This window comes from Pleurodeles waltl, chromosome 4_1 (genome assembly GCF_031143425.1).
Source record: "Pleurodeles waltl isolate 20211129_DDA chromosome 4_1, aPleWal1.hap1.20221129, whole genome shotgun sequence".
NCBI classification, from domain to species: Eukaryota; Metazoa; Chordata; class Amphibia; order Caudata; family Salamandridae; genus Pleurodeles; species Pleurodeles waltl.
This window is the reverse complement of record NC_090442.1, coordinates 501,374,594-501,398,146: the sequence shown is the minus strand read 5'-3', so window position 1 is coordinate 501,398,146 and position 23,553 is coordinate 501,374,594. Positions and strand designations below refer to the sequence as shown.

Below are 23,553 nucleotides of genomic sequence, written 5' to 3'. Positions count from 1 at the left end.
TGGAATAGCCTCTGCAAATAGAGGAGATCAATCTAGTGATCTGCCAGATGGTGCACAGCAAGACTCCAGGCACAGACGGGTTTACAGTAGAGTACAATGCCACCTACAGTACCACCCTTGCTCCCCACCTACTAGAGGTCTATCAGGAAGTGCTTCATCAGGGCTTTTTGCCATGCTTGCTGCACGAGACTCTCATAGTGGTACTCCCGAAATCGGGCAAAGACTCCCTTGATGTGAGCTCCTCTCGGCCACTGTAAATGTTGAACATTGATTACAAATTTTTTAATAAGATCCTGGCAAACTGACTGCTTCCCATGGTTGCATATCTTGTTCAATCAGACCAATGTGGGTTTGTACCCCAAAGAACAATGACTACAACATCTGACGCCTGTGCCATATAATGGATGCAGTGTCTAGGGAAGCTGGCCTCTCAGTGGCAGCTTCCCTGGATTTTGAGAAAGTGTTTGATACACTGAGTTGGTCCTATCTACTGCAGATCCTAGAGAAGTCTGGGATGGGCCCTAATTTATTGGGCTGGATTAAGCTTTTGTACACCTCCTCTCAAGCACAGGTCTGCAATGGTCATCAGATTTCACGCTCTTTCCCCAAAAGTAGGGCTCCCCACCAAGAGTGCTCTCTATCACCAGTGCTCTTTCCTTAGCCATGGAACCACTGACGGCCATACTGCGTACTAAAGGCCCTGGCTGGGGCATTAGGGTGGGACTGAACTGGCATACAATATCTCTTTATGCCGATGATGTGTTGGTCTACCTGTGAGATCATGCGTCCACACTGCCAACTTTATATGGCCTGCTTGACCACTTTGAGGACATAACAGGTCTCAAGGTAAACTGGGGTAAACCCTGCATTTCCCTTTATGCAGTTTTGAACCAAAACACCAAACAGTACCAGAGGAAGGAAGCCTCCCCTGAACCTTTGGGGACCTTTTACTATCTCAGAATCAATATCTATCACACAGATACAGATCTACTTGATGGCAACCATGGCATGGCCTCAGCCTCGATTCACCAATCTATGCACTTTTGGACACAACTACCCCTCTTGCCAATAAGCAGAGCATTGGTGACTAAAATGATAGTTCTTCCAAGGTTCTCATACTTTTTTGCACCTTTGCCAGTCATATCCACTAGATCCTTTTTCTTGACCTTCAGCAGCTTGGAATTAAAACTAGTTTGGGGACCTGCTCAGAAGTGGATTGCAATTTCTATCCTCAAGCATCCCATGCTCAAAGGGGGGCTTGGAGTAACAGACTTGAAGCTGTATTTTGTTAGCAGCCCAATTGTAATGGCCAATGCACTGGCTTGCCGGAGATAGGACAACAGACAGGAGGACTGGTATGGGCAGATTTAAGGGAAAAGGACGTATTGGAGGGACTCCTCTCACCAGGAAAACCTTCCAAGGAGCTGGGCAAACCATGCGAGTGGCAAAACTCCTTTGAACTCAATACATCCTGCCCAGACATACACCAACCCCCTATGCACTGCAGTTGCCCCTCTGGAGTGCCCCGGTCATGAAAAATCTACTGAGGATTTATGATTCTAATCCATGGAGAGACTTGGGGCTCACTGAAATGGGTGATCTATATAGTGACAGTACCCTGTTGTCCCTTCAAGGCCTGCAAGAACTCTACGACATTGGAGGAGTCCATTTTCTGACGCACACTGCAATTAAAGCAGTGATTGGGGAAACATGGGAATCTTGCCTGGCTGAACCACCACTACATGTGGGTTAGCAATGCTTTCTCACAGATGGACTATGCAGCATTACAGGCGGGAAAATATCTCTCTGACTTGGGGTAGACCCAAATGGAATTCTTGCTTGGGCATAGAATTTACAACCAAGCAATGGACAATGGCCTTAGAGCAAGTGAACAAAATATCATGCAATGCCTTCTTAAAATGTACGCAATTTAATTGCATACATCAAGCCGATCTTTGACCGCACCGCTTACACAAAATATTCCCAGGCATGTACCCGGCATACCCCAAATGTGGGCACATGGATGATACCTTCATTTATATGGTCTGGGACTGTCCATCACTGCTGCACATTTGGACCCAGGTGATGGAACGGGTGTTGACAGTGATCAACGTCCAACTGCATCTAGTTCCGCTCCTTTATCTCTTGGGGATCACAAAACAAACTAAGCAGAACAAGCATTATTTGAAGTTAGTTGATCTGACGGTCTTTTTAAAGCACCTAATTTCCATGAATTGGAAAGCTTCTCAACTCCCACGATTGAAGGCTGGCTCCAGGTGACCTATAAATGAGCTCTGGCGGAGGCTGACGCCCTGATGCACGACAGTAGACCGCATAGGGGAAGTGGGACATTTACAGTGTGGGACACCTATGTGCAGAAATTATCTGAATCCGCCCTCCCCCAGACTATACAACCTTCCATGAGAACCAGGTAACTGATCTGATTGGGCCACTACATGAGTCACTTGTCTCCATTCATCTACTCGTAGGATATTACAACTTGAATAAACATCACTCAAGACCACCACCACATAGAATACCCTCTGCCCCCCTTTTTCTCTCTCTCTCCCTTGTAAATACCTCTAACATACTATGTCCATGCTTATAGCACTACTCGATTATCCACACAGCTACGAGGAGCACCACCAGCCAGACGAGTTTGAAGTTACTGTTTTGCATCTCATTAAGGGAAGGTAGGTTTCCACTTCCAAAAAATGACTTTAACTCCATAAATGTGGTGCTAGACAGGTCTAGTGCCAAATTATACGTATGGAGTTAGTTTTGCACCGAATTAGATTAAAAAAAATGATGCTAATTCAGTGCAAACAGAGTATAAATATGCCCTTTAGCATAAAAAAATGACGCTAATCTGGTTAGAGTCATTTATTTTGACTCTAACCTGCCTAACAACTTTTTTTTTACGCTAGCCTACCCTTTGCACCGGCTTGCACCATTCCATAAATATGGTGCCCAGCTGGTGCTAAAAAATGGTGCAAGCCGGTGCAAAACTTTTTGGTGCAAAACTGCGTTAGTGTAGTTTTGCACCAAAAAGTATAAATAAGGCCCTACATTCTTTGGAGACGGAGTCCGTCTTGACTCTTTGTCAAATTCTAGAATCTCTTATGTTAGTGATTGTAGTCTTCTCAGTCTCATCTATTTAAGGAAGACAGAAACTGATCAAAGAGTGATCATTCCAGACAAAAAATTTCAGATTATTAAAAAGCATATCCAACGTGGTTCGTGCATCATGGGCAGGCCCATCGACTTTCTGGTGCAGACCGAGCGTTGCTAAGTCTGAGATAAATTGAGCTACATTGGGATTTAGGGATTCTTCACCATGATAAATAAAATCACCCCGTAGAAGGAATTGTTGAGATGGAACATGGGTTGCAGTGTGCGCTATTAGGTGATGGCTGAAATATGTTTTGGGTCCAGGAGGTCGGTATACTAAAGCATCTTTCCAGCAGTCATTAGGGGAAAGTTCCCTAAAAAAAAAATACATATCTCCGCCCAATCTGTGATTGACGCGTTGATGAACGAGACATTAGCAGAATCTTTCAAAACAATGGCAGTGCTGCCCCCCTCCACCCCCGTCTTTTTTACTCTGTCGAGTCTAAGCATGTGATAATTATCACGAAGAGACTGCTGCGGCTGGTTGCCGCTAGGGAGGTGGGACTCATCCAGGTTTCAGTTATAAAATCTACATCTGGAGACAATGAGGAAAGCACATCCCAGAGTTCAGTGGCATGCTTAGATACAGACCTAATATTACAGAGAAGGCTATCAGGGCACCTAGAAACCTGAGGGTGCAGAGAATAGGAGTCTGTTTGTGCCCACTAATAGGAATATCCGCTGACTTTGAGTGAGTGAGAAGATCTTTTGAATGAGTATTCATATTTGTGACTTTAGGAAAGTTATTTGAACAGGGAACCTTACATTTTAAACAGGCCACAGGGCCCTCTAGATAATGTGGAAAGCAATTAATGCAATGAGTGATAGCAGCTGAGGCTATGCCCAGGTTGCCCATTGTATACAGGGCTTCAGAAGTACAAGTAATGTTAAGGGGATAGCTAACCTCTGATATGAAAAGAGCAGGGGTCCTGACTTCTCTCGAAGCTGAGCACAGATGGGTGCAGACAGGCTTGCCTTTGGCACTCCTTCAGCATCGTCTTTTTGTAATGAAAAGCATTCTCTTTTTGTAATGAAAGGAGTTTAGCAGTTTGGCGATTGATCGCCATATATTCAGTTTAGAAACCACCATTTTTCACACCGTTCAAGCGAACATGGCAGAGAAGAGAAACTTTCCAATCCTCTGGTGCACATGTTGTCTGAAGCTGTAAAGAAAGGTGACGTTGCAGAGAACGTCTTGGGAAGAAGAGCAGAAAAGCAGCAATAACTTCAATTTCTTCCATTAGCTTTTGCAAAAGGGCATTGTGTGCTCTTTTTTGTAGCAAACCAGGAGCTGAGTACAAGTGACCGCTCCTCACTCCATAGGACCTAATTTGTGAAGTATGATCGGAGTCTACCAAGCATTCACCCGGATATATACATTGTGTGCTGAGTTGTTTATAATAATTTTGATCATTCTGATACGTATGATATGTAGTCCAGTAATGCAAACTAAATAATCGTATGATAGTTAAGTACATCCCTTGTTTGTGTTTGGTTTCGCATGGCGAAAGGACATAACGCAAAGCCTGGACTGCCGGTTTTAGTTGATCTGTATTTGCATCAAAATCAAATGGTGTTTGTGCTGGTCCACCACAGATACGACCCTTGGCCTGAATTAATAGGTTGGCCTTTTGAGAAGCAAACAGATTTTGACTCTTTGCAATGATCACCTTTTTGTTCCAAAGTCGATTATTTCATGCTGTAGTTTGCGGTGCTTTACCCGATGAACTTTGTATAGTCTCACACAAGCATCCAGGGTCGATATGATACGACCAAATTAAAAGTGCCCCCTTTAGTGATTTAGGTAGCTAATAGCTAGTAAAAATGTGGGCTACATGTGTAAATCTGGAAATTTTAGACGAGTACAGTGATTGCCTGTAGGCGTTTTACAAGGTACGGGAGACTACCCATTTCTGCTTGCTGCAGGCAATGTTTGTGGTAATATTGGAGAAATCAACAACAATAAAAACTGTCTCACCAGACCTTAAAACAGGCCCACAAACGGCCAAAAATGCCCGCACGCTAATCTGTCAGACCAGCCCTTTGGACACATCAGGATGCCACTTAGGGTAAATCAGATCCTGCAAGCACCCGTGCAAGTGTTTAGTGCATATGGGGCGAAGATTCCTTGGAAGGCGTGTGCTCTGTTAATTAATTTAAATGTAACACAACCTATGGAGTATTGTGACCAGGGTTTCGACAGTATTTACATACTTATCTCCTGGCTATAAACTATTTTACTCAAAGTCTGTCTTAGTCTTGCTGATGTCAAACAATTAACTATAATAATACTAACTAGATAGTTTGCATAACTGAAGAACTCTTATAATCATAACCTGCACTTGTTTCAGGTCCGAGGACCCCAGGAGACCCAGGTCCGTGTGGTGAAGATCCATCAATCTGTTTAGAGGATGCCTCTTCCTCTTCGGCTTCTTCTGTCAGAAGCGGCGATGGTTGGGATTCCCCATCAACGATCGGAAGGACTGTGCCAATTTCAATCTGTCAGAGTAAGGGAGATAATTGTATAATTTAAAGAAAAACAATACAATACAAAGCTTTAGTTTATTTTCTCCGGTGTTGAAACGTGACAAAGCCAAACTTCTAATTCAAGAGTTAGCCACAAGATGGCGCCAATAGACCCATTACGGCTTTACAGCCCTTCCTTAGTCCGTACAAGTTTACAGTAGACAACGTTTGAGTGTATATTTTTTTGTGAACCTGTACCATTTGAAATCCATGCAAACAGACGTTCGAGGTATATTTGTCATAAATGCCTTGGTGGCAATAATCAATCAATCAATAATTCGTTAAGCGCGCTACTCACCCGGTAAGGTCTCAATAAATCGACTATATCGACATTGTTTACCCACAATCGTTTCTTAATGCCTAACATCGTTGCTACTTAATACGTGGCAGTGTGTTTTCATTGCTTCACTCTCAGAACAATCCAAGCCAGAATTATTTTTCCGAAAGCATCTTATAAGTAGAGAAAGTACTGTGTTTATGAGAACGATCTCATTCATGAACTTGACCATTATTACACTTCCGTTTCAAGACAATCCACTGCTGTTTTTGTCCAAACTGCGCCCACGCATGCTCAAAAAATGTTTATTGTGCCAAGATGTTTGAGAAGTTAAAATATGAAGACACGCGTTTTGTTGTGGTGGGTCTGCCGTTATTTCCATATATTCTCCTGCAAATAACCCTATCGTACATGTATTTGTGTTTGTTGTGTGGTGACTGGCTTTCAAATACCGGACAGCTCTGATAAAGCTGCAGAGTGCATTAAAACTATTGAAGATGGACGTGGCATTGCAGAATATGAAAGCTTACACATCTGCAAACCTCATGCAAACTGCTTACACTGCAAACACAAGAAGTGTGTGCTTGCGTGTAGCTCTCATAAGGTTGGCAGATGACCAGTGCTTTGAATTAATCGGTCTTTGTTCTGCCTTTCTAATCATGTTTACCATTTCAACTCAGGAATACGGTGCCACTTAGCCAAACACCCTTGTTATCCTTCATAACCCTTACTTTTCAAACGTTTATTGCACTAATCATTTTCATCATCGTCTTGTGCATTTTAAAATATTACTCCAGTATTGACCACTTTTAACTTCATAAGGGAACTATAGCGCTCTCATGGGACACTGCTCAGAAGCACAGTTCGCAAGCTACGTGTTGCCCCTTACAATGTTTTTACGTCTTAATTCGTCCACGTGATTCATTGATATCGACTCAAAACATTATGTGATCAGGAGGTAAGTGAACAAGGGTTGCACCACCAGATTCTGGGTAGCCTGGCAGATGAGGGGTGATATCTCAAAACGGGTCCTAGGATGCTTGATCCGTCCAGGGAAGGACCTGGCCTTTCAGTTCAGGCTGGAGTGTTCCCATGGGGAACAGGGTCAAGACTGAGTTGCATATGACTGGGACTAAACTGGGGTGCCCTGGCAAGCAAAATAACGATTAAACCCAGACATCTGACTGGGGGTGAGTGTTTGAAAAAATCAATACTCATCCTATTTTGTGGTGTTGCTTAACAAGCTGCACCTTTCACACACAACTCTGTGGCCCAGGCCCCCAACAGCTGGGTGGGCAGCCTGCTAGCCTGTGCTACATTCTGCAGAGACATCCTCAATGCTTTTGTAAAATCAGCCATTTAACGACCTACATTGCAGTACAAACTGTGCTATGGCCTCATAAACTCGGACTTGACCTGGCACAGACAAGATCATGGAACACATGTTTCTAATTAAAAACAGTCATTTTGAAATGCAAGCATAGGCTCTGTTCCCTAAACCTTTTTTTTTAATTTTTATTGCCCTGTATGTTGACTGACAATGATGTAATTTTGCAAGAAAGCCCCAAAACTGACATTTTCCACATGCAGGATAAAGAAGCCTAAAACTCTTCTAGCTTTGGTTTCAGGTTTACTTTTTCCTGTAGGATTTACTATACTGTTGAAGACAATGGGAAGTGTCTTCATACAAAAGTCTAGAGCCACTCAGATAGGAGGTAAGTTCTTTGTTTCATGTTATGTAATGTTACGTTATATTTTTAGAGCGCACTAATCACCAGGGCGTGTGTGAGTGAAAGTGAGGCTGAGTATAGGTGTCTGGCAGGTTTGTGGAAGTGTATGCGTTTTTTCAGGTATGCTGGTCTAGTGTTGGGCAGGGCTTTGGAGGTATGCTTGAGGAGTTTGAATTGGCTTTGTTTGTAAATGGAGAGCCAGTGGAGCTCTCTGAGGCGAGATGTGAGTGTTGTGTGGAAGGTTGAGTATGAGTCTTGCCACAGCATTTAGAATATTCTGAAGTCTGTGTAAATGCTGCTTGGATATTCTGGCGTAGGGTGCTTTGCTATAGTCGAGTCTGCTTATGGTGACGGCTTGCTTTATGATTCATCTGGTGTTCTGTAGCAGCCATTTCAAGACTTTTCACATCATACGTAGGATATTGAAGCAGGTGAATCTCACTGCGTTGAGTCGTGCCTTCATATTGAGCTTGTTGTCTAGGATGATCCCCAGATTTCTGACATGATTGGTGGGTGTTGGTCCTAGTTCACTCGAGTGGATGTTGAGGTGCAGGTTTACTGTAGTGTGTGGAGTTATATGGGGGCATTGAAGATGTTGCTGGTGCTTAAGTGGGGTATGTGGGTGGTTTGCTGCAGGGGAAGCAGCCATGGGTGCAGGTGAAAGCTCCAACCATGGGTGGTGTGTCGTGTGGCAGCATCAGGAGAATAGGTGTCCTGGGTCGAGCGATCAAAGGAGCATTGCAGTGTATCTCTAGGGAGTGATTAGACCAGGGTTTGCGTTGCTGGATCCAGTCCAGGTGTGGATGGGTGCAGACAGGCTTGCCTTTGGTGCGCCAGTGGTGCAGATGTGCAGTGGCCGTCATTAAGTAGGTCCTGGAAGTGGGGAGGAGGACTAGGGGCAGTGCACAAGGCTACCCGAACACAGGAAGAAGACGAGGGAAGAAGACACAGGAGTCAGAAGCACATGAGGAGTGGGGGGCAGCAGGAGGCAGGAGATGGATCGGAGAGGGGCTGAGGGAAGCCTAACAGAGGAGAGCTGAAGCTCTGAAATGGAGTGAAAACAGAGAAAGGTACTAAATGATGAAAAAGCAGGAAGCAAACAGAGAAAGATGCTAAATAAGAGGCAGAAGCGCAGTGGCAAAACACAGAAAGATGCTACATACAAAGTAGGGTGGCAAGCAGAGAAAGGTGCTACATAAAAAGCTGGGTGAAAAACAGAGAAAGATGCTAAAAAAGTGGCAGATGTGAGGTGAAAAACAGGGAAATATATCAGAGATAAGAAAAAGCAAGAAACTGCAGAGAGTCACAGGAGCAATAAATAAATGATGAGAAACAGGATTGAATGTAGCGGACAGGTCCATGGGGATGAGGACAGCAAATTTACACACATCCTCTTGGAGCCTGATGCTGTCCAACACCACCAGCAATGTGGATTTAGTTTTATTTCATGCTCAAGAGCCAGTTTGAGTGGGGTCCAGCAAGTTTTTGCTTTCACTGTAGAGGAAAGGCTGGCTATTAACTAATTTATCCAAAACCTTCACCAATTATGGGAGAAGAAAAATGGGGTGTTGGTTGGGCAAATTGGAAATGTCTGCACCAGCTTTCTTCAGTAGTGGAAGAACCACAGCATGTTTCAAGGCTGCAGGATACTCAGCTTCCTTAACTGATTGATCCAAAAATACTGTTAGAAGAGGACTGATAATAGGGGCAAGGTGGGAGTAAATTAATTGAGGGCTGTGATCTAATGGATAGCCAGACTTCACCTTTGACATAGAGTCTTCCACCATCCCATTGATTAATACAGAGAATGAGCCCCAACTGGATTAAGCCAAATAATGTGGGCTAGTGTCTTAAAAGAAATTTCACTCAATAGAAGAATTTGCAAAGGCCAGATAAATGATCTCTATTTTGTCATAAAAAATGAGGGCAAGTCCTCACAAAAATAGGCTGAGGTGCTAGCTGTCTGATTAAGCACTACTGGGTGTGCAAACTCCTGCACAATTTTAAACAGTTCTTAAGAAGATCTACTGTTATCCTCAAATCATCTGACAAAATAATGTTGCTTAGCCTGTTTAAGTTGCTTATGGTAGGTTTTGAATTCATCTTTAAAAATAGACAGGTCCCCAGGAGTTTTAGTGGACCACCAGCAATGCTCAAAAGTAAATTAATATTATTTAAATGTTTTTTAAAGAATGTCAATTGGTCTTTTCAGTTGCACACTAAGGTTGGGGCACTGGGCCACCCATTTGATGATAGAAAAGGTCTTAAAGAAGAGTTGATGCACTGACTCCTTTTATGTGGTCAGTCATAGCTGAAGGTTTACCAGGATAAGGTGTGAAAGGAAACACATTTCAAGTAAGGAAAGGGGACCTTTAGATTAATCGAGCAAGAACTGATGAAGAAATATGCACTCAGGGGCGCCATGAGGGAAACATGGGTAAACCTGAGCATACAACCACACACAGAACCAGTATTAGGTACACTGTTAACAATTGGCTTGACATGGCACAGAATCACTAATCTATACAAAGCATTGGGTCAAATGGTGGTGCTGTCACTCACCAACCTAAAACTGCTGGAGGCAGGACCTACAGAGAGAATTAACCCATGCTGACTGAAACAACATCCTGAATCACATTCCATGGGTCTCACAGAATTTGCCGCTCATGCTTCTGCAATTTAACTATGCCCATAAAACATATCTCACACCTCTGTACCTACACAAAATATTTCAATGTATGCCTGCTGTGGCGAGGGAGAAGCTGACTTTTACCATAATGTGGCAAACTGCAATGCTTCCACCATTTTGGACTGACGTTTGTGCTTATACTACACATGTATCCAGTAGACATCACTTCAGTACACCTAAAACATGCCTGCTGGGCTCAATGCCTCACCCTATGGTGGATAAAGCAGGCAACCAGCTCATAGACTTGCTGGCACTGACACTGGCATGATGGGCATTTGCAATGCTCTGTAAGGCACTCTTGGCACCACCTGTGGCGGTCTGGCAGAGCGATGTTCACGGCTGGGTGAGAGGTGAGGATGACATGATCCAGCAACTTTGGTGACAGCCGAGAGGGAGCACAAAAATCACAGGATTGGATGCAATATTATTGATACTGGAACCCGACCCAGATAGGTGGCCACCATGAGCCTCCAACAGCTGGGATTACATTGGGGCTTGTGCAGGGAAGAGTATTCACCACCAGAGAGGGTGTTTTACACAAATGACAGTGTTAAAAAGGAAAGAGAAACATGGATGCTTCTCTGTTAAGGCACACATCAACCACTGACAAGCAGATCAATGTTGGAATAGATAGGCGATGGCAAATGCATAGTTAGACTGTGAACAGACAGAAGAATGGAGCTAAAGCAGAAAAATGTTCTGCAAGACTAAATGCTATTTTTGGAAAGATTTACAACAGAAAAGTGCAAGACATGAGGTGGAGTAGAAGATTAACGTTCGTAAGTACGAATATAAGCTATGGAAAGATTAGCTCTAAATGTATTTTATTGGCCAGGTTTGAAAATAAATGAATTAGACTGCAGACCATTGAGTAACATGACTGTTACAAATTGGGTCTCTAGTTGGCAGGGGTCTGCACCCTGTTCAAATAGGGACCACAATCCTCTTCAGGGTAAGTCACAACACTACCTATCATCTGGCAGCTTGGCACTGAGAAGGCAGGCTTAACTTGGAATGCAATGTGTAAAGTATTTGTGCAATAACTCATAAAGTAACACAGTAAAAACACCACAAAAAGACTCTACACCAGAAAAAATTGAGAATATTTATCTGAGTCAAACAAGACAAAATAACAAAAATCCATATATTGGAAGTCAAGATGAATTTTTAAAGATTAAGGGACTCATTATGAGGCTGGTGATCACAAGACCACCAGCCTGCAGTCTGACCGCCATAGTTGTGGCGGTCTGACCTCGACCTCCACATTACAAGGTTGGCGGGTGGACCTGCCAACTTACAGCCATTTCCACCAGGATCTTAGATCCTGACAGGGTGCCATCCGTCATGACTGTAATCAGCCAGGGTAGCGCTGTAGTCAGCACAGCCTGGCTGATTACAAGCCCACTTTCCACCAGCCTTTTCATGGTGGTCTGACCACCATGAAAAGGCTGGAAGAAATCCAGTGCTGAGGGCCACAAGGGGGCCCCTGCACTGCCTCTGTTATGGGCAGTGCAGGGGCCCCCTCCCAGCACAGTTTGAATGTGCACTGTCTGTCTAGCAGACAGTGCACACTACTAAGGGTGCTGGTCGGCCCCCCTGTGCGAAGGCATTGGAGTCAGCTCCATATGGAACTGAGTCCAATGCCGTAGCACGTTTTCCACTAGGCTGAGCAGCCCATTGGAAAACTCGTAATGCGGTTAGTGAGGAGACCACCAGCACTGTCGCAGTTTCATCATCTCGAGTCTGGAGGTTGGGTGTACCATCCGCTAGACTCATAATGAGGCCCTAAATGTAAAAACAGTGCTTAGAAGTCACTTGTGGTCAAAAGGTTACTTGATGTTGTGAGGGACCGGTACAGATCCAAAATCAAGGCCAACAGCGATGGAGGGTAGGCCGGCTACAAAACCAATGAAGGGTCTGCTGAAACAGTACCTTTTGTGGAACGGTGCAGTGATACATGATGCGTTGCTATTTCCCATGCATTCAGGTCACTGCATCGTTGGTAGGCTCTGTTGAGGTAAAAGTGATGCGTAGTTGTCAGGCCATGCAGAGTGTCGTCGGCAAGTCGTGCATGCTGTAACTCCACTGTTGTCAGGACGCCACTGCATCAACGATGGAGATACGATGTACTGATTTTTCACCTCACTCTGGGCAATACATCAAATTTCGTAGAACTCAGCTGAAGAAGCCACTTCTGAAGCCCAAAACCTGGTGGGGACACCTCAGACAAGGGTGATGCTCCCAGAATGCAGAGTCCAGCAGCACCAGGAGGGTTGTGGGCAGTCTTTGGTGTCCCTGAGACTGCAGGAGAACAGGGGGCAAGCCAGCAAGCCTTTGGATATAACTCTCATGGGGAGGCAGAGTCCTTCCACCAGGGTCAGAGGGCAGCAGGCAGCACGGCAACAAGCAGAAAAGCAGTTCTTCAAGAAAAGCAGTTCAGTTGAGTCATTTGATCAGCATAGCAGTTCTTCTGACAGAGATTCAGTTCCAGGTCTAGAAGTGTCTGATTTGATGGGGTCAGAGACCCAGTACTTACTCCCAAATGTGACTTTGAAGTGGGGGAGACTTCAAAGAGTGGTTTTGAAGTGCACCAGTTACCATTCAGCCCAGTCCTGTCTTTGGGCGGTTATTAGTCTTTTGTGTGGGGTCAGGCCACAACCCTTTGAAATGTAAGGGCGAACCCCAGACCCTTCCTGCCCAGTAAGACCCATCAGTATGGAGATGAATGCAGATGCCGTTGAGTGTCCTGTGTTTATGGCCGTTTTTGATGGAATGCACAAAGTGAGCTGCCATTCAGCACAGACCAGACGTGGATTGGAGACAGGCTGTGAGGCACATAGACCACTAAGAGTAAAGAAAGGCCTACTTTCTGAAAGTGGGATTTTTAAAATAGTAATGTTAATTCCAACTTTACCAATACAGAGGATTTATCATTACCATACCACAGATATGAAACATGAGGTAGCTATTCCTTCTGATCATAAATTACAGCGTAAAAGTATATTGAAGAATTCCCATTGCTTGCCTATGAGAGGAGCACACTTCCACTGGTAAAAGACTAATTTGGGAGTTTTGCACTACTAGGACATGTAAAACTTAAAAGTACATATCCTGCTTTTTAAATACAGTGCACCCTGCCCTGTGGGTCCCATAGGGTCTACAGTAGTGGTGACTTTAATGTAATAAAAGGGGAGTTTAAGGCTTGGCAAAGAGTTCAACATTTTAAATGCCAAGTCGATGTGGTAGTAAAATTGGACACACATGCATTACCATGGCAGACCTGAGACATGGTTAAGGGGCTACTTATGTGGGTGGCACAATCAGTGCTGCAAGCCTACTAGTAGATTTTATTTTACAGGCCCTAGGCACATGTAGTGCACTTTACTAGGGGTGTATAGGTAAATTAATTATGCCATTTGGGTAGCAGCAAATGTTACCATGTTTAGGGGACAGAGCACAAGCACTTTAGCACTGGTAAGAAGTGGTAAAATCTGCTGAGTCCTAAAAACAAAAAAACAAAAAATAAAATCCAAAAAATTGAGGAAAAGGTGTACTCCAGTTGTCTTGACTCACAATGGTGCGATCATCACTTCATCAGCCTGACCATTGTATCAGCCATTACCTCAACTTTCTATCATCCTGACATGCAAGGGCATAGCTTGGTCAGTAAGAGTGTGTGTGTGTGTGGGGGGGGAGAAGGGGGTGGTGAGCTTTAAATTTCCCAACAATCATGCTGGCTTACAATGTCAAAATATATTACGAGACAAGCAGGTCACATGAGAGATACTAAAGTGGCAGTGGAAAGGGAGACGAATGCCGATTAGCAGCGCTACTCAAAGAAGAAAGCATACTATTCGTAAAACAATGAACATTTTTTAACACTTTCAAAGCAGAGAGGGAGAGTGTGTGTGTGCGTTTTCGTCTGTGTTTATGTAAAAATAATTTTTGTGAAACTCAACAGACACATCACCATACCAGACTGAAGACATTTGTACCCAACTATTCTTCGGAAAATACATTTATTACACCCCCTCGGAAGCTACGCCCCTGCTGACATGACTCTTTTACCAGATAGATAGAGCTTCAGATACAAAACATTAAAAAAAATCTGCTCAAGAAGCGTAAATATCACGTAGGGACAACGGCCGTGATCGATAAAATGGTCAGGATCATGCAATGGTCCAGTTAGTGATATACGTCCGTCTAAGAGTGTGGCTTCCTTCTTCACTGCATGCATGATTGATACAAGCAACATTTACTGTAGCAAGCGTGCCTTCCCAGCCCCTTGCAGGGCCAGCTTTAGGGCGGTGGGACTGGTGCGGCTGCACTGGGTGCTGACCTGGAGGGGGCACTGACCTCAGGGGGGAGTGTTGTGGGGGGCGGCTGTGTTTACACATAACTTACGATGTAAAAGCTCCTGCTTCAGAGTTCCTTGCGGTCCAGCTGCGAAGTAGCAGTACACATGTAAAGATACGTTTCGTGATTAGTGTTCCTGGTAGGAAGGGCGGTCCGAGCTTTGGCTAGTGGCGGTTTTGACTCTCCTTAAAGCAGCATAGAGCGTTAATAAGCCTACTGCAAAGAACAGATACGTTTTTTGTGTAGATAGTTGAGTCGATTGGTAAAGCCAGCCTTTTCCAGCGCTTTAAAACAAATGAAAATATATGAGAGAGGGGCTATGGAGCGATGAGTGGTGGTAGTGAGGAACTCTGAGGAGGACGCTATGGGAAGGGGCAAAAAAGGTCGTCGCACCTGGCGGCACCAGCGCTAAAGCCGGCCCTGGCCCGCTGTGCTCCCCAGGCGCTGCTGCATATTCATGACTGGGTTTGCAGCACAACGCCGAGCGGCTGCGCCAGCTTTCGCAATATGTCTTAGATTTGTGCAGGATGCAGATGTGCCTTTGAGCTCTCAGAGTCCTAGGGATATCTTCATGAATCTGTCCCTTTTTAACCCTGCACATTCGTTTTACATTAGGATCTTGACTCCCTTCCCTGCCGCAGGTCAATAAAGTTCGTGCCGGTCTAGACATTTAATATTTTTGATCTGTGAGTTATTACGGTCCAGACTTAGAAAAACAAGTTCTAATACTTTTCAGTGAGTGAATGGCTATATTCTTCATGCATGAATGAATGTGAGGAACAGTGTTATGAACAGGGATCTGTGTCAGCCAATCACGTTTTCCTTGCTACACTGCAAACATGTTTTCTTCCTGCTTCAAGAACTCTGTGTAGTATTTGTACAGAGAAGAGTAAATGAATCCTGCATATTACTACACAGCACTTGTTCATTAATCGCCAAAGTGATTTCAAGGTTTGCCTCATCCTTTTCCATAAATGGACAAACACTTCACACAAGTTCGAACCACACTATGAACATGAATGAGGCTCTACACAAATAAGGCCTCTTTCAACATACCAGCGGGCATAGTTTTGTTATTTAGTGCGCATATGAATGAGTTTCACACTGAAGGGAGGCACATAACAAATAGTGGATTTATCTTTTTTTTTTTTAAAGTACTTATATCAGTTAGAGGTGGGAAAGCATATTATTTACTTCTGCTGTCCGGGTCCCCATTCCTATCAAGTTTGTTAACATTAGTAGGATGAGAAAAATTGACCTTGGCCCTGCACGGCTTATCTAGTTATGATGCTATTCGGAACAGCCTTGGTTGCTCATTTTACCTAAATCTGCCTTCTCTGATAATGTGTTTTGCAATTCATGAGCCTCCTTAATTGGAAGAGAATTTATGTATTCGGCTCCTCCTATGTAGCCCTTCGTTTACTTTCAGTTATTTTTAATTCTTCCATTTGCCAGAGGTATTAAAGACTGAATACCTCATTTACAGATTGGAGAACAGTAAACTCCATATTGGTACCTGGTCCTTTGTGCAGGGTCACCCTAGATTTTTGCCTTCTGTTTCTGAAACAGTTTTTGTTTGCAGCAGGACTCTGTGCACTTTTGCGCTGCTAACCAGTGGTAAAGTGCCTGTTATATCTCCTTGAAACATGGTACAATTGCCGTATACCCAATTGGTGCCATTATTCTACTTGTAAGCCCCAAGTAAATGGTACAACAGATACCCAGGACCTGTAAATTAAACGCTGCTGGTGAACTTCTGCACTCATTGTGCCACTTACTAAAGTATTGTTCTGAAACATATCTCAGGCCTGCCACTAAAGCCTGCAGTACACTTTTAATCTGCCATATCGACCTGGCAAAATAAATATTTAGCCAGGCCTAAACCTTCCTTTTCAATATGTAAAAGTCATCCTTAAGGTAGCCCGAAAGGCTAAGAGGGCAGGCTATCTTGTATTTAAAAAGTAGGACATGTTTGCTTAATATCACATTTCCTGGCAGTGAAAAACTCTGAAAGTAATTTTTCACGGTTGTAAGGCCTATCTCTCCCATTGATTAACACTGGGTTAACTCATTACAGATAATAACTTAGGAGTAGATAGAGACATGCTGTTTACACTCAAACTAATTGCAATTTAAAGTCCTCTTTCATGGTAAAATCTGATTTTAAGTCACCATTCTGAAAAGGCAACTTTTAGAACACTGGCATTGCTCTTTTCCCAACCATTTGTGCCTTTTGCCATTGTCCTGGGCCACTTCATAAAGAATAGCTCTGCTGTTGGGGTTTGTGTAATGCTTCCAGAGAGTAACACAAAGGTTTGGACAGGATTGTCCATCCTGGCAGAATGACTGGAGAGGGTGTGTACCCAGCCCTACTTACAATTGTAAGGGCTTTGCCTTCTGCTCACACAGAGTAACATGACAGCAGGCCTGACCTGTCTTTGTAACACCAGACAGTTTGGAGCCCTGACAAGGGAAGTGGAAGAACTTTTTGGAACAATATGTGGGGGCAGGACAGGGAGTAACCCAGAACAAAGGTTGGACCAGGTATACATATTGGTCCTTTAGAGGCACTCTTCAGAACACTCCTGGTCCTGTGGAAGTTACAGATCACATCTGCCTTGCTGCTTGAGGGACTGCCTTGCTGTCTGAGAAGGAAGGCTGGACCTTTTTGCCTTCATTCCTGATGAACCAGAGTGACTCCAAGTGTCAGTTGGCTGACCTGTGTGAACTACAGGGACACAGCAAGCTTCAGAGGCCATACTGCAACTGCTAAGCTGGCCTGCTGCAATTGGATCTGCCTGAGTCCTGCTTCTCTCAGCTGAGTCCCTGGTCCCCAAGAGGTGACTCCTCAGGTCCAGGACCCTGGGCTGGCATCAGAGTGTACACCTCAAGAAATATTAAAATACTGAATTTGGGCTCCTCATGACCATCAGTGGGCCTATTCACACCAAGACATTGTCGCCCACAATGACAACCAATGCAAAGTTCTGATGAGATCTGTTCTTCATGCCGACAGCGACCATCAGTAATGACTAGAAATGCAAGAAATGCATTTTGCCTTACAGCAACGACAACCCGCAATGACTGACAATGTGAAGCTACAGTGACAACCATCCATGACGCTTGATTGGCTTTTTGAACTACAGCGCTGACCATCCACAACACCTGACCTGCTCTTCACACTACAGTGATGACTGCCTGTGATGCTTAGCCTCCTCCTTGTGGTCTCCTCCACTGTGAACAGAACTCTTTACACCAGACTTTAAAGGTAACTCTTCAGCTGGACTAACCTGATGCCTGTATCTGGCCTGTGCTCCATCGTGGTCAGTCTGAACTTGTGACTTACCCCTGGGCTACCACAACCAGATGACTCTGAATAGTGCTTTGTGCTTTCAGGCACCATTTTCACTGAAAACTTTAAAACTGAATATCTCTGGTTTTACTGTTTGGATTTTTGTTGTTCTTGTGTCATTTTTATTTATTAAAACTTACTCTATCTCACTAAATTGGTGAGGGATTTTTCTTGTGTTGTGTTTTCATATTGTTACTGTTTGTGTGCTGCATGAATACTTTACACATTGCCCCTAAGGTAAGCCTGGCTGCTATTGTGCCAAACTATGGAGGATTAAGCACAAGTTAATATAGTAATTTATTTTTGTGGTTCACCCTGACAAGAATTGCGGTTGCTGTCTGAATGGGGTTTCCAACCTCCTCAACCAATAAACCAATGTCTTACAGCCGGAGACTAATGTGGCGGGGTATCCTGTCCACCAAACAGACGCTGCGACTTGTCTATGTAGATTCGGGTAGACCATCATGGTTCTACTTACAGGGACCCTGCTGGCTTTACTTTGGAAATTCTATACCAACGGCCCAACTTATAGCCCTTTGTGTAATTACCTGAGATCATCTCCTCTTTTTAAGGGATGTCTTGAGATACTCTTTTCCAGTTCCACTCTGTGAGGAAAAGTTTGAGATCCTGAACAGATGAAAACTTTCCTTGAAAGATCTTCTTGGTGAAAGAAAAATGAAAATGTTTTTCTAAGTGGCTGCATGAAATATGGTGGCTACTCATCAAATTTTCAGTAGCTTCATAGGAGCTGCCATGACAGCGGCTCCTATAAAAGCACAGAGATCTTCACCAGGGAGGCATAGATCTCTAAATATGACGGGCTGTAATCTGCCAAGTGTTGGACTGGGACATTATGGCCCTCATTACAACCCTAGTGGTAAATGCCGCCTACCGCCGTGCTGACAGCCACCAACATACCGTGACCGCGGCGGTAATACGCCACAGTTATTATGACCCATACATAGAATACTGCCACAATACAGACACCCACACAAGTCCGCCAGACCAAAGGTCAGTGATAAACTGGCGATAGCAAAACCCACACCGTTACGGCAACAGGAATACACCCACTGTATCACGACCCACGAATTAACCTGGCGGTCTTTCAACCGCGGTAAACCATTGGCGGTACACCCCGCCGCGCTCAAAATACACACACACATACAAAACTACACCACATTGGACAATTCAAAATACACACACCTGACACATATACACACACACCACACACCCAATCCAATATAAAACACACACCCACAACCCCTTACAACAGAAAAAAATATAGCTAACTGAGAGAGACAAGCCAGGAGCACCCACTCAATCAGAGGCACAGAACACCATCATCCATACACCATTCACGCACATCACAGCATACACAACAACACATCACCCCACACCTCACCCCACACATCCTCCCACATATCACTCACACCACATCCATGGCACACCAGAGACACCCCAGATTTTCTGAGGTGGAGCTAAGGGTAATGGTGGAGGAAATCATCCGGGTAGAGCCACAGCTATTCGGATCACAGGTGCAGCAGACGTTCATTGAAAGGAAGATGTAGCTATAGCGGAGGATCGTGGACAGGGTCAACGCCCTGGGACAGCACCCAAGAACCAGGGATGACATCAGGAAGAGGTGGAACGACCTACGGGGGAAGGTGCATTCTGTAGTATCAAGACACCAGATTGCTGAACAGAGGACTGGCGGTGGACCACCACCTCCTCCCGACAACTAACAACATGGGAGGAGCAAGTCTTGACGATCATGCATCCTGAGGGCCTAGCAGGAGTAGCAGGAGGACTGGATTCTGGTAAGTCAAATCTTAACTACTTCATCCCCCCACCCTATCTGCATGCCAGCACAAACTCCTACCTCTACCCTCACCCCCATCACTCCACCACCTCACATATACCCCACTAGCACAACCCACACATCCCAATGCCAAGCCCTGCATACACCACCAATGCATGGACATCACTCACAGACCTGCATGGACAGCCATCACCCCAGCATGCCCAATAGAGAGACTCACCCAGCACGCAAAATCACCACTCACACAAGGCCAAGCCGACAGGGAAATTGCAATCAAGGAGGGAATCACACCCATGCACAAGATGGCACACGCAGATACATTAACAATGCATTTGCATCCCAACAGGACCCCTACCCAACGTCACCGGAGAGGAGGTGCCAGCTACATCCAGTCCCCTCCCCAGAAGAGGCCCACAGTGATGACAGCAGCTCTGCACACATGGATCAGGATGACCAACCTGGCCCATCAGGGACCTCTGGACAGTCGGTTACCCTGCCATAGTCCCAACCCACCACAGAGCCTCCCACCTCAGGAAACACCACCACAGCACCCAACCAGGGGGCCCATGCCACTGTCCCCAGGACACGTCAATCAGCAGTGTGTCCACCACTACAGGGACCCCAGGCAACCCCACAAACACAGGACAATCAGGGACCTGGGGTCAGTGGCAGTGGGCACACGGTTCAGGGGACATAGGCACAGGACAACAGGGAAGCTGGAAGGGCTGCTGTGCGATGGGGGGGGGACAGGCCCAGGGAACCCACTCTCCATGAGGCACTCTCCATTATCATGGGCGCATACCACTATTCCCAGGAGACCATGGGTCAGGTACTGGCCATGTTGCAGGAGGCCCAGCGGCTGCAGGAGGGACAGTACCTGGGGATCAGAGAGGACCTAACAAAAATATGCACCATCCTGGTCACCATTGCAGGGGTGCTGGCTGACATGGGCTAGACCATGAGGGAGGCAGTGGCACAACAAAGGGCGCCTGACACTAGCCAAACTGAGGAACACCCTTCCACCTCCGCCGGCGCTAGTGGACAGGAGGCCCCGCCACAGGACCAACAGGACACCAGCACCCCACCCCCTGCAGAAGGAGAACCATCCCGCAAACAGTCCCTGCGATCCAGGCAGAAGACAGAGACATTGCCAAGACCCCTGCCAGGAAGTAGGACTCTCCTGATTGTCAACCTTCTGTCCCACTCTGTTACCCAGTCCACCTTGAACTGCCAATGCTCCCCTTCCTATGCCCCATTGGACAATGCACCTGTGATACCAAGAGACTGGACTCTAACTGGACATTCCTCCACCATCACCCCCAACCCCTTGCACATACCCCTATACTTATTGGCACAAATATAAACACCCTTAAAACAAATACCATACTGGAGTCAGTGTAATGAATCTCAAAGTTATTAGTACAACATTATCAAAGCATTGTAACATATATGTAAAGTGAAATATACTATAGGATGACCTTTGGTGGGCAGCAGTGCATATAGCAGGAGCCAGAATGGGGCACACAGATCTGAAAATAGAGATTCCAAAGGGAACAGTCAGTGTCCATAGACATAGGGTAAGAGGCTGCCATGTACAATGTCCAACAGATTACTGAACTGTTAAGTGGAGCTAGAGTCTCTTACCTGTGTATCACTGGAAGTACTGCTGTATTATGTATGTTCTGTTGTCCACATCTTCTTCCTCTGCCTCCTCTTCGTCACTGTCCGCAGGCTCCACCGCTGCCAGAAGACCATCTCCAGGCTCATCCTCCTGCAGAAAAGGCACCTGGCGCCTCAAGGCCAGGTTGTGCAAACAGCATGCCACGATGATCTGGCACACCTTCTTGGGTGAGTAGTACAGGGATGGAGGCACCTGAACCTGGCCTTCAGGAGGCCGAAGGTTCTCTCAATTATCCTCCTTGTATGCCCATGTGCCTCATTGTAACGTTTCCAGGCCTTGTCCTGGCATTGCTCACTGGGGTCAGTAGCCATGAGAGGTTGGGGTAACAAGAGTCACCTGTAAATTTCGAGGGACAACTGTTAGTCACACACTAACCCTTAGGGACAACCCCATACCCAGTCACCTACTTATACTGTGTGGGGACCTTGGGCTCACCTATTAGCCACACCCGGTGCCTCTGGAGTTGGCTCATCACATATGGGATGCTGCTATTCCTCAAGATATAGGTGTCATGCACAGAGCCAGGATATTTGGCATTCAAATGGGAGATGTACTGGTCCGCCAAACACACCATCTGCACATTCATCGAGCGATAGCTTTTTCTATTCCTGTAAACCTGTTAATTTCTCCGGGGGGTGGGGACAAATGTCAAATGTGTACCATCATTGGCACCAATGATGTTGGGGATATGTCACAAGGCATAAAAGTCAGCTTTCACTGTGTCCATGTCATCCACCTGGGGGAACACAATGTAACTGCGCATGTGTTTCAGCAGGGCAGACAAAACTCTGGTCAACACGTTGGAGAACATTGTCTGAGACATCCCTGATGCCATGGCCGCTGTAGTTTGAAAGGAACCACTTGCCAGGAAATGGAGCACTGACAGGACCTGCACTAGAGAGGGGAGTCCTGTGGGCTGGCGGATAGCTGACATCAGGTCTGGCTCCAATTGGGCAAACAGTTCTTGGATTGTGCCACAATCAAGTCTGTATGTGATGATAATGTGTCTGTCCTCTATTGTCGACAGGTCCACCAGGGGTCTGTACACTGGAGGATGCCGCCATCTCATATTCTGCCTCAGCGGTTGTAGCCTATGGAGGAGAACGGTGAGCAGAGGGTCATATTTCCACATAGATTACTACTGTTGCTGAATTTACGTCACATAAACAGTATGTGAAGTCGAGGGTCAGTTGCTGTGCCAATGTCTGCTGTGATGCAGTTAGGTGCCATGCCATGTACCCCACTGAAATGGGGGCTGCCTGACCTGTGAGGAGGGACAAATGGAAATGAGGTAAGTGTGCTGGCATTGTGCGCCACCGCGGTAGGCGGTTGATGACCGCCGTGCAACTTCGCATTAGTTATCAATGGGCCCTATGGGTTCCAGGAGCCAAGGAGATGTACGCCGGTGGTGACGGTACGCACCGCCACAGACGTCACCGCCATTTTCTAACTATACACTCAGTTGCTACCTGACCGTCAACAGGAGAGGACCTACACTGCAAGTGCTGCTGTGACCTGAGTCTGGAGGCGACAATAGCTCATGTGCCTGGGAAAAGGGCCCCTGCCTTCACTGCGGAGGAGTAGGAGAAACTGGTGGATGGGGATCCTACCCCAGTACACATTACTCTACGGTCCTCCAGACAAACAGGTGAGTACACTGTGAGCATGATGTGTGGGCAATACATGTTTGGAGTGGTGTGGATGTAAGCCACATGTTGAGGGGTGCTGAGGCGTCCTGGCTGCATGGGAGGTGGTCAGTGTATGTGCATCAGGGCATGGGTGGGAACTGGTGGACAATGGGTATGCCGGTCCGGACGTGTGAGTGATTTTCTTTTCTGCTGTCTTTTACCTCCTAGTCAGCGCCCACCAGAAAAAGTGTATTTGGTGTGCCATTGCCAAGGAGGTGCGGACCCTGGGGGTCTATCACAGGCAGAGCACCCACTACTGCAGGA

At 45.7% G+C, this 23,553-nt stretch overlaps 1 protein-coding gene across 1 annotated transcript in view; it reads right to left on the bottom strand.

Moving 5' to 3' along the window:
• EPYC (epiphycan) overlaps positions 1-23,553 on the bottom strand; it is a 194,486-nt gene that overhangs the window by 88,759 nt on the left and 82,174 nt on the right. The window contains exon 3 of the mRNA XM_069228805.1: positions 5,508-5,670. Within this exon, the coding sequence (XP_069084906.1) occupies positions 5,508-5,670 (163 nt within the window). The remainder of the gene's footprint in view (positions 1-5,507; positions 5,671-23,553) is intronic.